Raw genomic sequence first — 14,968 nt, 5'->3', positions numbered from 1 at the left:
ATAGAGAGGAGGAGGGATAGAAAGAGAGAGGGAGGGAGAGAGAGAGTTAGAGAGAGGGGGAGGGAGGGATAGAGAGAGAGAGGAATAGAGAGGGGGAGGGAGGGATAGAGAGAGAGGAGGAATAGAGAGAGAGAGGGAGGGGGGCTAGTGGTGGTGCTCACTAAGTAATCCTCTTTAGCCCTGAGTCAAACCTGCCTGCATGTGGTCCTGTGTGCCACGCAGGCTATTTGTGGCTACTTGTGGCTACTCAGGTGAGAGGTGCACCGCTGCTGACACTACTGCGGCAGGTGCTCGCTTGTTTGTTTGTTTGTTTGTTTGTTTGTTTGTTTGCGTGCTGTTTGGGTGTGGGTCCAGGGCCGCTGCTACAGGGGAAATATTGGGACATCTTGGGACAGTGAACTCTCTCTCTCTGGGCGTCAGGGAGCCGGGGGTCCACGAGAAGAGCTGTGGCGGACGACGGTGAAGACCACTGGATTAGCGAAACGACTGACCGCGTCATGAAGCAGCGATGGATGTGACAACCCAGACTCATGGGGACTTAAGACTCGGACACAGAGACAGCGCAGACATGCAGGTACACAGATGCAGGTACGCAGAGATACAGGTACATAGAGATGCAGGTACATAGAGATACAGGTACGCAGAGATACAGGTACATAGAGATGCAGGTACATAGAGATGCAGGTACGCAGAGATACAGGTACATAGAGATGTAGGTACATAGAGATGCAGGTACGCAAAGATACAGGTACATAGAGATGCAGGTACGCAGAGATACAGGTACATAGAGATGTAGGTACATAGAGATGCAGGTACGCAAAGATACAGGTACATAGAGATGCAGGTACATAGAGATGCAGGTACGCAAAGATACAGGTACATAGAGATGCAGGTACGCAGAGATACAGGTACATAGAGATGCAGGTACATAGAGATGCAGGTACATAGAGATGCAGGTACGCAAAGATACAGGTACATAGAGATGCAGTTACATAGAGATGCAGGTACGCAAAGATACAGGTACATAGAGATGCAGGTACGCAAAGATACAGGTACATAGAGATGCAGGTACATAGAGATGCAGGTACGCAGAGATACAGGTACATAGAGATGCAGGTACATAGAGATGCAGGTACATAGAGATGCAGGTACGCAGAGATACAGGTACATAGAGATGTAGGTACATAGAGATGCAGGTACACAGATGCAGGTATATAGAGATGCAGGTACGCAGATGCAGGATCATAGAGATGCAGGTACATAGAGATGCAGGTACGCAGATGCAGGTACATAGAGATGCAGGTACATAGAGATGCAGGTACCAGCTGGGTTCTGCCTTAGCGATAAATGGCATTGAATGTGTCGTGTGTGTGTGTGTGTGTGTGTGTGTGTGTGTGTGTGTGTGTGTGTGTGTGTGTTTAAAGACATTACGTTGTATCAGAGGACAGGTACAGTAAAAACAGATGCTCAGGTCTGTACTGTACTTGTGTGTGTGTGTGTATTCTAAGGCCCACACACAGGGCTCTTGATGTGAATGTGTGTGTGTGTGTGTGTGTGTGTGTGTGTGTGTGTGTGTGTGTGTGTGTGTGTGTGTGTGTGTTTGTGTCTGTGTGTGTATTTGTGTGTGTGTTTGTGTGTGTGTGTGTGTGTGTGTGTGTGTGTGTGTGTGTGTGTGTGTGTGTGTCTGTATTCTGAGGTCAACACACAGGTCTCCTGATGTGATAGTATATGGTGAGTTGTAGAAGTCTGATTTATGGTAGGTCACACAGGGTTATTGGTGTGTGTGTACACACACCACTCACTATTTCACACACACACCCCTTATTATCACACACACACACACACACACACAGACACACACACACACACACACACACCATACTCCCTATCTCTCTCTCTCTCTTACACACACACACACACACCCCTTACTCTAACACAGTGTTTTTCAACCTTTTTTGTGCCATGGCACACTTTTGACACTTAAAATGTCCCACGGCACACTAACATCCTGTGTGAAGAAAAAATAAACATACCATAGCCTAAAATGTCAAATAATACACAGATATGGCCTTATTATGGCTTCTATGCAAGACCTGCTCAATAAAACAAGCGCCCTCTGTTTTATTTGTAGGTGACTATATCTAATTTAATTGTTGTTATGAACTGGATATGTGATGATTCTGTGAATACTGGATATGGGGCCCCCGTTGTACAATGCCTGCATACCACAAATAGTGCAATCATACAATCAATGAGAGCATGTGGTTATAAATTCTTTGATGCAACAGTTGCTTTTCTGGACCAGTGAGTGACATTTGGGTAATTTTCTGCGGCACACCTGATGATCTCTCACGGCACATTAGTGTGCCCCGGCACAGTGGTTGAAAAACATTGGTCTAACATCAACACACTCCTTACTATCACACACCCCCCTCCTTACTGTCACTAACATACACACACCTTACTCACTCCCTCTCTCTCACACATACGCGCACACACCCCTTACTCCAGTGGTTCACCGATTGGGTTAAATGCAGAGACCAAATTTCCCTCACGGGATCAAAAAAGTATATATACTTATACTTATATACACCAACCTTTTTGAGCCCAAGATCCCTGACCTGAACAAAGGCAAGATCTACCTGGAAGCGTCAGAAGAGAACCAAAGCCAAAATACTTCCAATATAAGACCTTTTACAGTTTGGTCTTCATGAACACTTTCTTTGCACAGCAGAAGTAATCTCTTGCGAATGTGTTCACACATTTTCATTGGGTTCACACATTTCTCACACCCTTTTGCAAAACAGTTAACACAGTCATTCAAAAACCACAAACTCTATTGGTTTTCCCGTGCTTAACAAAAGGAAAACATCTTTTCACAGCTGGTATAGATTCCTTGCATAAGTCTGAATCTCTGATACACCTGTGTGAAACTCCGTTGCACAATTCTTCAATCAGCAATCATTCATTATCCATAAGAGATGCCATGTCTGTTCTGTGTTGCTATTTGCAAGTAAGCTTTGGATCTAATGCACATTTAGACAAAGTACTGTATTGCCTAATTGGTGGAGAAAACAGTACAAAAGGTGTTTACTGTAGGTCTATTTCGATAAAAAATTAGTTGTAGTTCAATGCAATTTGTCTTGCCTTGGTATTTACTGTAGGTCTTACATGTCAATGACAGTTACATCTTTGGAAGAATGAATAAATTATTTTTTATTCAGTATATTTAGTCTTATCACAGTTTTTTTCTGATACCAGAAAAATGAGAAAGTAATGGAACAGACATAGCAAAAATGCTCATTTTGAGAACTAGATTTTGCATTTTGTTGTCCAGTGTGTAGGCCTAATGATTGATTGAAATGACATAGTGATTTGACGACAGGATGCTTTGTTTGAAGGCAAAATTTGCTTTTGCTGCATGTTTTAAGTGTTTTGAGAGAGTAACAGCCTTTTGCAAGCAAAATGTGTCATTTTGGCCAGAGTGCTTTTGTTCAGACACGGTGTTTTGAGAACTGTTTTGAGAACGTGATGTCAGAGTTGACACAGGCATCAAAACGATTGAGAAAAATGAATTTAGGCAAATGAATCACACACACACACACACACACACACACACCCCACACACACACACACACCCCACACACACACACACACGCACGCACACGCAAACACACACACACACACGCATACACACACACACACACACACACACACACACACACACACACACACACCTTACTATGACACACACACACACACACACACACACACACACACACACACACACATACACCTCTTACATTGAACACTTCCCTGAAGTTTGGCATCGCAATTATAAAAAAGTGCTATACTACTACAGATGATCTGATGACACACACACCACTCGCTAGATGATGTGATGGCACACACACACAAACACACACACACACACACACACACACACACACACACACACACCCACACCACTCACTAGATGATCTGTAAAAGTAGCAATTTGTTTCATAATTAAAGAGCCCATGAAGCATATAAGTTAGCTAGTGTACAAACACACACGCACATGCAACACACACACACATACTATGACAGAGAAGTCCATTAGCTATTGCCTTTGGTTATTTTGACTCTATGTATGCTGTCTGGAGCAAGTGCTTTTGGTACTGAGGAAGGTGTCAGAGAGCAGGAGCTTATATTCAAGGAGTGTGTGATCTGACCAGTGATAGTGTAGCTCAAGGAGTGTGTGTGTGTGCTGATCAGTGATAGTGTAAGAGTGTGCGACAGAGCGACATTCTATATTCTATTCTAGCTGAATCTATATCATCATGTGGATGATATAGATTCAGCTAGAATAGAATATAGAATGCGGATCAGTGATAGTGTAGGAGTGTGTGTGTGAGCTGATCAGTGATAGTGTAGGAGTGTGTGTGTGAGCTGATCAGTGATAGTGTAGCTCTTATTCAAGGTGTGTGTGAGTAGGCAGTGCAGTTGCAGGCTGTAGTGGAGACATCGTGTAGTGGAGGGAGACATTGTGTAGTGGAGGGAGACATCATGTAGTGTAGTGGAGACATTGTGTAGTGGAGACATAGTGTAGTGGAGGGAGACATTGTGTAGTAGAGACATAGTGTAGTGGAGACATTGTGTAGTGGAGACATCATGTAGTGGAGGGAGACATAGTGTAGTGGAGACATCATGTAGTGGAGGGAGACATAGTGTAGTGGAGGGAGACATTGTGTAGTGGAGACATAGTGTAGTGGAGACATTGTGTAGTGGAGACATCATGTAGTGGAGGGAGACATAGTGTAGTGGAGACATCGTGTAGTGGAGACATTGTGTATCTGCTTGAGGTAGCTGGTTGGAACGGCTTTTTGTGTTTGCTGAAGATGGTTGTTTTTCTCTGCTAAGGATACTGTAGAATGTTGCATTCAGCTAGAATAGAATATAGAATGTCTTTATTTTTCGTTGTACATGTGCCAATGACAAGTAAAGATATTCTATATTCTATTCTAGCTGGATTCAACATTCTCGTCTGTCAGCTACAGTTAGCAGGGCAGCAGCCTGGCACAGCAGCTCTCTGGTGCAGAGCGACACTCTAAAGCAGCCTGGCATAGCAGCCTGGCACAGCATGGTGCAGAGCGACACTCTAAAGCAGCCTGGCATAGCAGCCTGGCACAGCATGGTGCAGAGCGACACTCTAAAGCAGCCTGGCATAGCATGGTGCAGAGCGACACTCTAAAGCAGCCTGGCATAGCAGCCTGGCACAGCATGGTGCAGAGCGACACTCTAAAGCAGCCTGGCATAGCATGGTGCAGAGCGACACTCTAAAGCAGCCTGGCACAGCAGCTCTCTGGGGCAGAGCAACACTCTAAAGCAGCCTGGCATAGCAGCCTGGCATAGCATGGTGCAGAGCGACACTCTAAAGCAGCCTGGCATAGCATGGTGCAGAGCGACACTCTAAAGCAGCCTGGCATAGCAGCTCTCTGGTGCAGAGCAACACTCTAAAGCAGCCTGGCATAGCAGCTCTCTGGTGCAGAGCGACACTCTAAAGCAGCCTGGCATAGCATGGTGCAGAGCAACACTCTAAAGCAGCCTGGCATAGCAGCTCTCTGGGGCAGAGCGACACTCTAAAGCAGCCTGGCATAGCATGGTGCAGAGCGACACTCTAAAGCAGCCTGGCATAGCAGCCTGGCATAGCATGGTGCAGAGCAACACTCTAAAGCAGCCTGGCATAGCAGCTCTCTGGGGCAGAGCGACACTCTAAAGCAGCCTGGCATAGCATGGTGCAGAGCGACACTCTAAAGCAGCCTGGCATAGCAGCCTGACATAGCATGGTGCAGAGCGACACTCTAAAGCAGCCTGGCATGGTGCAGAGCGACACTCTAAAGCAGCCTGGCATAGCAGCTCTCTGGTGCAGAGGCTCTCAGAACCGCAAACTGTCTGAGCAGAGGAGAGGAAAGGCATCAGAGAGGCTGAGAGCAGCAAAGAGGAGCAGCGGTCAGAAGCACAGATAGACCACAGGCTTTATTATACAGGTCTCTAGAGGAGCTCTGTGTTTATTATACAGGTCTCTAGTCTAGAACAGCTCTGTGTTTATTATACAGGTCTCTAGAGGAGCTCTGTGTTTATTATACAGGTCTCTAGTCTAGAGCAGCTCTGTGTTTATTATACAGGTCTCTAGAGCAGCTCTGTGTTTATTATACAGGTCTCTAGAGGAGCTCTGTGTCTCTAGAGCAGCTCTTTGTTTATTATACAGGTCTCTAGAGCAGCTCTGTGTCTCTGGAGCAGCTCTGTGTTTATTATACAAGTCTCTAGAGGAGCTCTGTGTTTATACAGGTCTCTAGAGGAGCTCTGTGTTTATTATACAGGTCTCTAGTCTAGAGCAGCTCTGTGTTTATTATACAGGTCTCTAGAGCAGATCTGTGTTTATTATACAGGTCTCTAGTCTAGAGCAGCTCTGTGTTTATTGTACAGGTCTCTAGAGGAGCTCTGTGTTTATTATACAGGTCTCTAGAGGAGCTCTGTGTCTGTTTATTATACAGGTCTCTATTGCAGCTCTGTGTTTATTATACAGGTCTCTAGTCTAGAGCAGCTCTGTGTTTATGATACAGGTCTCTAGAGGAGCTCTGTGTTTATACAGGTCTCTAGAGCAGCTCTGTGTTTATTATACAGGTCTCTAGAGGAGCGCTGTGTTATACAGTTAAATGAAACACAGTTGAAATCTAGTCATATACTCAATTTTAATAGAAGACCATCAGCACACCCATTGGTTGGGCTCAACAGTGCTCTTAACTGTACTCCCCTGTCTGCTATCATATAAAGCCCGCCTCATGCCAGATAAGCAGTTTTGATTGGTTCCTGTGTTTCCGGTGATTTTGGAAATTGCTGTGAATTGAGGAATTGTCAGATGGATCTGCAAAGTGAATTCTGATGCGATGGCCTCAGTTCCCCTGGACACACACACACACACACACACACACAAATGGCCTCGGTTCACCTAGGTCTCCCGTAGAAGGTGCAGTCTAAAATCGGCCAGCCACACACACACACACACACACACACACACACACACACAGGCATGATACCAGCAGCAGTTTATAGCCCTCATCAGCAATAATGAGCTCAGCGCTAAATCTGGACTCCGCACCTGGGGCTTCGTACCACTCAGGAGTGTGCGTAATGCACGTCCTCCTTACTGATTGGGCCGGCTACTCTCAGAGTGGAAATGTTCAAAAATGTTCACAGAACTTCAAAACAAGTTTATCATTTTAATGATTATTTGTTATATAAATTATAGAATTATATATTGCCAGATTATAGATGCTGGATGCAAGTGAGAGTTGGGTTTCATCTTATGCAAAGGGAACAAAAGACTACAAGAATGTCCAGATTGCAGGGTGAGCATAGCAAACAGAATCCTCACCGCTCAACTGCATCAATCCCACAGCAGTTCCATGCCCAGATGCAAAGGCAGAGAGTATTGCTAACCCACTTAGCAAGGCTGAGAGTATTGCTAACCCACTTAGCAAGGCAGAGAGTATTGCTAACCCACTTAGCAAGGCAGAGAGTATTGCTAACACACTTAGCAAGGCTGAGAGTATTGCTAACACACTTAGCAAGGCTGAGAGTATTGCTAACACACTTAGCAAGGCTGAGAGTATTGCTAACACACTTAGCAAGGCTGAGCTAGCTGAGCACAGGTGGAGCCGCTGATTTAACAAGATGTAAACTTAGGGTGTGAAAAGAGGCGGATAAAGAGACAGGGCAACAACAACACATGGAGAGTAGACCAACAGCACATATTGTATGTAAACACAACAGTACATAATGTATATAAACACAACAGTAAACAAAACAGTACATAATGTATCTAAACAAAACAGTACATAATGTATGTAAACAAAACAGTACATAATGTATGTAAACAAAACAGTAAACAAAGCAGTACATAATGTATGTAAACACAACAGTACATAATGTATGTAAACACAACAGTACATAATGTATGTAAACACAACAGTAAACAAAACAGTACATAATGTATGTAAACAAAACAGTACATAATGTATGTAAACAAAACAGTAAACAAAGCAGTACATAATGTATGTAAACAAAACAGTACATAATGTATGTAAACAAAATAGTACACAATGTATGTAAACACAACAGTACATAATGTATGTAAACACAACAGGTAATTCGGTAACAGAACAGTAGAAAGTTACGGAAAGGAAACACAACCAGGTGAACAAGAACCCAAAAGCATAAGGGGAGCTACTAACAGCACATGTCTACTTGTACAGTGACATGATAGGGGAAGAGAAGGATGTCTACATCTACATTTGTAGCTTAACCTGTTACACAGTTGGATGAAAAATATTATATCTAATTATTGTTTTCTCAAATTGATTGATTTCACTCTTTAGTTCAAGCTGTTCTCTGAAAATTCACAATTCAATTGTTTTTAAATCAGTAATTAGCACTGTAGCGTTTGTAGCCGCTAGTCTTCTTTAGCACTGTGTGAGTGTGCTACCCTATGAGTCACCTGACCACTCCCACAGTTGTCAATCTATACATCAGCTCTAGAAAGCAACGCCTGCTTTAGAAAACAACACCAGCCCTAAAAAATAACGGCTGCTCTAGAAAATAACGGCTGCTCTAGAAAACAACGCCTGCTCTAGAAAACCACGCCTGGTCTCAGACGGGCCTCATATAGTGTCATGGAAATGAAGTGGAGGGTTTATTAGAGCTTCCTCTGAAGTTATCTCTCTGTATGGAGTGCATGAGCTCTTCTTCCTCCTCTCCGCAGGCATGGACTAGACATCAGCATCTCTCCACAGGACGGCCGACGTGACCTTGAGTCCTGACCAGCGCTTCAGCGAACGCTCTCCGCCCTCCGTCTCCGCCATGGTGACGTTCAACGAGGAGGGTCAGAAGATGCCACTTCCGGCCTGCGTGACGGTGCCGATGTCGCCGGGGCTGCAGCGCAAGCAGCTGTTGTGGCAGAACGCGGTCAAGCACGTCATCAGCCAGCAGCACCTGAGCGAGGAGGTGGGGGTGGAGCCCGCGCGCAAGATGTACGTCACCGACGAGTTCATCGACGAGATCAACCAGCAGATCCGCCAGAAGGCCTCGCGTGGCGGCATGTCCAAGCGGCGCAGCTCGGTGGCCCGCGTCCAGCCCTGCGCCCCCCACGAGCGGCAGTTCTCCACGGGCGCGCAGTCCTACTACGCCAGCGACGCCGACTTCTTCGTCCGCTGGGGCCACGCGTGCCGCGGGGTCTACCTGCCCCTGCTGCGCCACACCTTCAAGTCACGTGACCTGGAGCAGCTGTACCAGTGCCACTCCTCGCACCAGCGCCGCACCTCGCTGGTCGTCGCCAGCCTCATCGACGCCGCCGCCAAGCTGCAGCTGCTGCTGCTGTACCTGGTGCTGGCTCCAGGGGGCGGCGACGAATCCACGCGCGGCTGGCTGACCGGCGCGTTCATGACGCTGGCGGCGGCGCTGTGCGTGGTCATGCTGGCGTGCAAGGAGGCGGACTCCCCGCGATGGCTACACTACGCCGGGCTGCTCTGCTGGCTCTCCCAGACCACACAGGTGCGTGGAGTTAGCAGTCAAACACACAGTGTAAGCACAGCAGTCACCTCTGATTAAAACATGTAGCCTGATTTGATTTACCATATCATATGCGTGTAGCCTGATTTATCATATCATATGCGTGTAGCCTGATTTGATTTACCATATCATATGCGTGTAGCCTGATTTACCATATCATATGCATGTAGCCTGATTTGATTTACCATATCATATGCGTGTAGCCTGATTTGATTTACCATATCATATGCGTGTAGCCTGATTTGTCATCATATCATATGTGTGTAGTCTGATTTGTCATCATATGCGTGTAGCCTGATTTACCATATCATATGCGTGTAGCCTGATTTGATTTACCATATCATATGCGTGCAGTCTGATTTTTCATCATATCATATGTGTGTAGTCTGATTTGTCATCATATGCGTGTAGCCTGATTTACCATATCATATGCGTGTAGCCTGATTTGATTTACCATATCATATGCGTGTAGCCTGATTTGATTTACCATATCATATGCGTGCAGTCTGATTTGTCATCATATCATATGTGTGTAGTCTGATTTGTCATCATATGCGTGTAGCCTGATTTACCATATCATATGCGTGTAGCCTGATTTGATTTACCATATCATATGCGTGTAGCCTGATTTGATTTACCATATCATATGCGTGTAGCCTGATTTGTCATCATATCATATGTGTGTAGTCTGATTTGTCATCATATGCGTGTAGCCTGATTTACCATATCATATGCGTGTAGCCTGATTTGATTTACCATATCATATGCGTGCAGTCTGATTTGTCATCATATCATATGTGTGTAGTCTGATTTGTCATCATATGCGTGTAGCCTGATTTACCATATCATATGCGTGTAGCCTGATTTGATTTACCATATCATATGCGTGTAGCCTGATTTGATTTACCATATCATATGCGTGCAGTCTGATTTGTCATCATATCATATGTGTGTAGTCTGATTTGTCATCATATGCGTGTAGCCTGATTTACCATATCATATGCGTGTAGCCTGATTTGATTTACCATATCATATGTGACCAGGCATGGCAAAACCAGGCACATGTCTCCCCAGAGACATTTTGAGTTATTCACAGATTCTGAAAGTGTAGTTTCAAAGCTATCCACTCATGGAGATCTGATAATATTTGAATAAGTTGTAGCCATTTTAAAGTATACACATCTCAAAGCTACAAGCTGAGAAATCAGGGTTTTCAATTTGACTACTTTATCCATCAATCCATGGGAGGGGAACACAATGGTCCTCATTTACATGACATTAAGATCAACCCTCCCCCCTGTCACGGTCACTGATTTGTCAGCCTGCAGTGCTAATGACCCATCGAAACTATCTGTAATGGGTTACAGAACCAGCTAGTAGCAATGGATAAAGTAGTCTAAAACAAACATGAGATCACGTTTGCAAACCATGTTATTTTGAATGAACACCCAGTGCAAGGCACCAGGTTGGCAATGGATTTAGCAGGTTTAGCAATGGATAAAATAGTCTAAAACGCGAACTAAACAAACATGAGATCACGTTTGCAAACCCTGTTAATTTGAATGCACACATGATGAGGCAACCTGCCATCAGTCAAAACAAGACATTCTCGCATTATTCAAATGAATTGCCCACCGAAACTATCTGTAATGGGTTTTGGCTAGTAGCCTATGGTGCCAATAGATAACGACAGTAGGCCTACGTTAGCTAGTAGCAATGGATAAAGTTTCTAACACACAAACTTTATCCCCGTCAAATGTAACTGTGGAAATAGCATCTGATATTTTACGTTCTAGTTCCTCTGCTGCCAGACCGAGAGATTCTTCTTCGTTGTAATTATCTTAGGCTAAGGTCAGCTCTAGATTAGGGATGTTCTCCAATGTAATGAAGTCTCCTTCATCATCAGATTCAGGTCATCTGCAATCCGCTGTGCTTTGTCCATCTCCATTCCAATTGTAAACAAACAGCATTCTGGTTCAGTAAGTAGCCATGAGGTTACTTCTAGCATACAGCTGATTGGCCGACAGAACAAAAGAGCACTAATAGTCACGCCCAATTCAAACGCTGGTTTACTTCCTGAAACTTCACCATTTTCAAAGACAAAATATACACTTTTAAAGCAACCAATGCTGTTATCTGAAACATGGAATTGCTTCTTTAGGACTTCAACTTGCACATTCTGCAAAAAAACGAAAATAACTAATTCTGAAAAAAAAAAACCTTCAAAGACGTTTTTCGCGACTTGCGTCTCTGCGACTTGAGTCTGGTTTTGCCATGCCTGGTCACATATGCGTGTAGTCTGATTTGATTTAGCATATCATATTAGCCTGATTTGATTTACCATATCATATGCGTGTAGTCTGATTTACCATATCATATGCGTGTAGCCTGATTTGATTTACCATCTCATATGCGTGTAGCCTGATTTGTCATCATATCATATGCGTAGCCTAATTTGCCATATCATATGCGTGTAGCCTGATTTGATTTACCATATCATATGCGTGCAGTCTGATCTGTCATCATATCATATTAGCCTGATTTGATTTACCATATCATATGCGTGTAGCCTGATTTGTCATCATATCATATTAGCCTGATTTGATTTACCATATCATATGCGTGTAGCCTGATTTGATTTACCATATCATATGCGTGTAGCCTGATTTGATTTACCATATCATATGCGTGTAGCCTGATTTGATTTACCCTGATAGTGGTGCTGTTGCATACGTGTGTGTGTATGTGTGTGCTGTTACGTATCTCTAGCGCCCCCTGATGGTTGTGCTGTGTGTGTGTGTGTGCGCGCGTGCGTGTGTGTGTGTGCGTGTGTGTGTGTGTGTGCAGGTGCTGGGGGGCCTGGCGTACGGGCTGGAGGGGAACTCGTCCTGGTACGTGATGTTTGTTCTGTTTGCCACCTACACCATGCTGCCCCTGCCCCTCGTCTGGGCCATCTGCGCCGGAACCCTCACCTCCGCCCTGCACCTGGCCTCCGAGGCTGCCCTGCACCACAACGACACACAGGCGCTCAGGAAGGTGGGTGGAAGAGCGTGTGTGTGTGTGTGAATGAGAGAGAGAGTGTGTGTGTGTGTGTTACTGTGCGTTTGTCTTGTAGGTTAGTGGGGGTGTACACTTTGGGCTGTGTATGTTTTGATGGTGAGTAAAGTGGGCCTCTATCTCATGCCATAAAACATCCAGAGAGTATGCTAATATGATAACATCCAGAGAGTATGCTAATATGATAACATCCAGAGAGTATGCTAATATGATAACAAGGGCTCCTCAATCAAACTCAATGCCAGCGACAACTTTTACTTAAACTTACTCAACAAAGTAAAGGCCTAAGAGTGGCTAACTTCATTAGTAATGTGTCATTAGCCTGAGACAGTTTGACCCAGAAGATAATACAAAGACAATACATTTATCAAAATGAATGAAACTGTGTTTGTGTGTGTGTGCGTGCGTATGTGTACGTGTGTGTGTATGTGTGTGTGTGTGTGTGTGTGTGTGTGTACGTGTGTGTGTGTGTGTGTGTGTGTATGCATGTGTGTGTGTGTGTGTGTGTGTGTGAATGTGTGTGTATGATTCCCCAGCTGCTGGCCAAAGGGTTGCTGTATGTGTGCATGAACACGGCCGGTCTGTTCATCCACTACCTGACGGACCGAGCACAGAGGCAGGCCTTCCTGGAGACGCGCCGCTGCATCGAGGGCCGCCTGAAGCTGGAGCAGGAGAACCAGAGACAGGCACGACGTTTATTACACCCTTTATTACTCCCTTTATTACACTCTTTATTACACCCTTTATTACTCCCTTTATTACACTCTTTATTACACTCTTTATTACACTCTTTATTACACCCTTTATTACTCCCTTTATTACATGCACGACGTTTATTACATCCTTTATTACTCCCTTTATTACTGGCACAACGTTTATTACACCCTTTATTACACTCTTTATTACACCCTTCATTACAGGCACGACGTTTATTACATCCTTTATTACTCCCTTTATTACTGGCACAACGTTTATTACACCCTTTATTACACTCTTTATTACACCCTTCATTACAGGCAAGACGTTTATTACATCCTTTATTACTCCCTTTATTACAGGCAAGACGTTTATTACATCCTTTATTACTCCCTTTATTACACTCTTTATTACACCCTTCATTACATAAGCGAAACACTCTTTATTACATGTTTAGAAACACATGAAGGCTGGAGAACCAGGAGACAAACAACTGTGCAACTTACTTCAACTGTCCAACAAATAACATATGTTTATAACCATAGGCAAACACAACAAACAACATATGTTTATAACCATAGGCAAACACAACAAACAACATATGTTTATAACCATATGTCAGGGGTGGGCAAATTACGGCCCGCCGAGCATTTAATTTGGTCATCGGGCTGGTCGCTATTTTTTTTCCTGTGATGGATGACGTTGTGGTTATCTTTACTGCAAACTGCTTTTCACTTTTCTTAGAGAACGTTGACAATGTCAATGTCAAAACAGCATGTTACATAGAGATGATGATGCTCTTTGTAATCTCCACTGCAGCAGATCTAATTTGAAGGGCATGCTACTCCATTTAAATGGGAACGCATCTGAGCATGCATGATAGGGAGTGTGAGAGCGGCAGGTTCCAGCTGGCTTGTCATAGTTGATAATTGCTATCTCCTTCTTTTAAGAAACTTACTTATTATATTATTGTATTCTATGAGCTGATACAGGGGGCCAGAGGAAGGTTATGAGTCTTGTGTTTTCTATGCTCTGATAACAGGAGCGTCTAGTGTTGTCTATCCTGCCGTATGTGTGTTGATGAGTCTTCCGAGTGGCTGTGTGTGTGTTGGTGATAGTCTTCTGTTTTCTATGCTCTGATAACAGGAGCGTCTAGTGTTGTCTATCCTGCCGTATGTGTGTTGATGAGTCTTGTGTTTTCTATGCTCTGATAACAGGAGCGTCTAGTGTTGTCTATCCTGCCGTATGTGTGTTGATGAGTCTTGTGTTTTCTATGCTCTGATAACAGGAGCGTCTAGTGTTGTCTATCCTGCCGTATGTGTGTTGATGAGTCTTGTGTTTTCTATGCTCTGATAACAGGAGCGTCTAGTGTTGTCTATCCTGCCGTATGTGTGTTGATGAGTCTTGTGTTTTCTATGCTCTGATAACAGGAGCGTCTAGTGTTGTCTATCCTGCCTCGCTTCGTTGCCTTGGACATGATGGCGGACATGACAGCTTTGGATGATGAACTCATTCCCCAACAATTCCACAAAATCTACATCCACCAGTACAGCAACGTAAGGTGAGTCTCAATCCACAAGCACCAATGAACCACCATAAGGAGTCT

General features: G+C 44.3%; 1 protein-coding gene across 1 annotated transcript in view; it reads left to right on the top strand.

The window, feature by feature from the left end:
* Positions 1-389: 389 nt before the first annotated feature.
* The window catches only part of si:dkey-206f10.1 (adenylate cyclase type 8), a 59,487-nt gene continuing 44,908 nt past the window's right edge, over positions 390-14,968 (top strand). The window contains exons 1-5 of the mRNA XM_042095146.1: positions 390-574; positions 8,804-9,591; positions 12,457-12,645; positions 13,203-13,352; positions 14,793-14,923. Of these exons, the coding sequence (XP_041951080.1) occupies positions 8,902-9,591; positions 12,457-12,645; positions 13,203-13,352; positions 14,793-14,923 (1,160 nt within the window). The 5' untranslated portion in view covers positions 390-574; positions 8,804-8,901. The remainder of the gene's footprint in view (positions 575-8,803; positions 9,592-12,456; positions 12,646-13,202; positions 13,353-14,792; positions 14,924-14,968) is intronic.

Source organism: Alosa sapidissima, chromosome 6, assembly GCF_018492685.1.
Source record: "Alosa sapidissima isolate fAloSap1 chromosome 6, fAloSap1.pri, whole genome shotgun sequence".
Lineage (NCBI taxonomy): Eukaryota > Metazoa > Chordata > Actinopteri > Clupeiformes > Clupeidae > Alosa > Alosa sapidissima.
The sequence above is the reverse complement of the archived record's forward strand: the minus strand, read 5'-3'. Positions and strand labels throughout refer to the sequence as shown.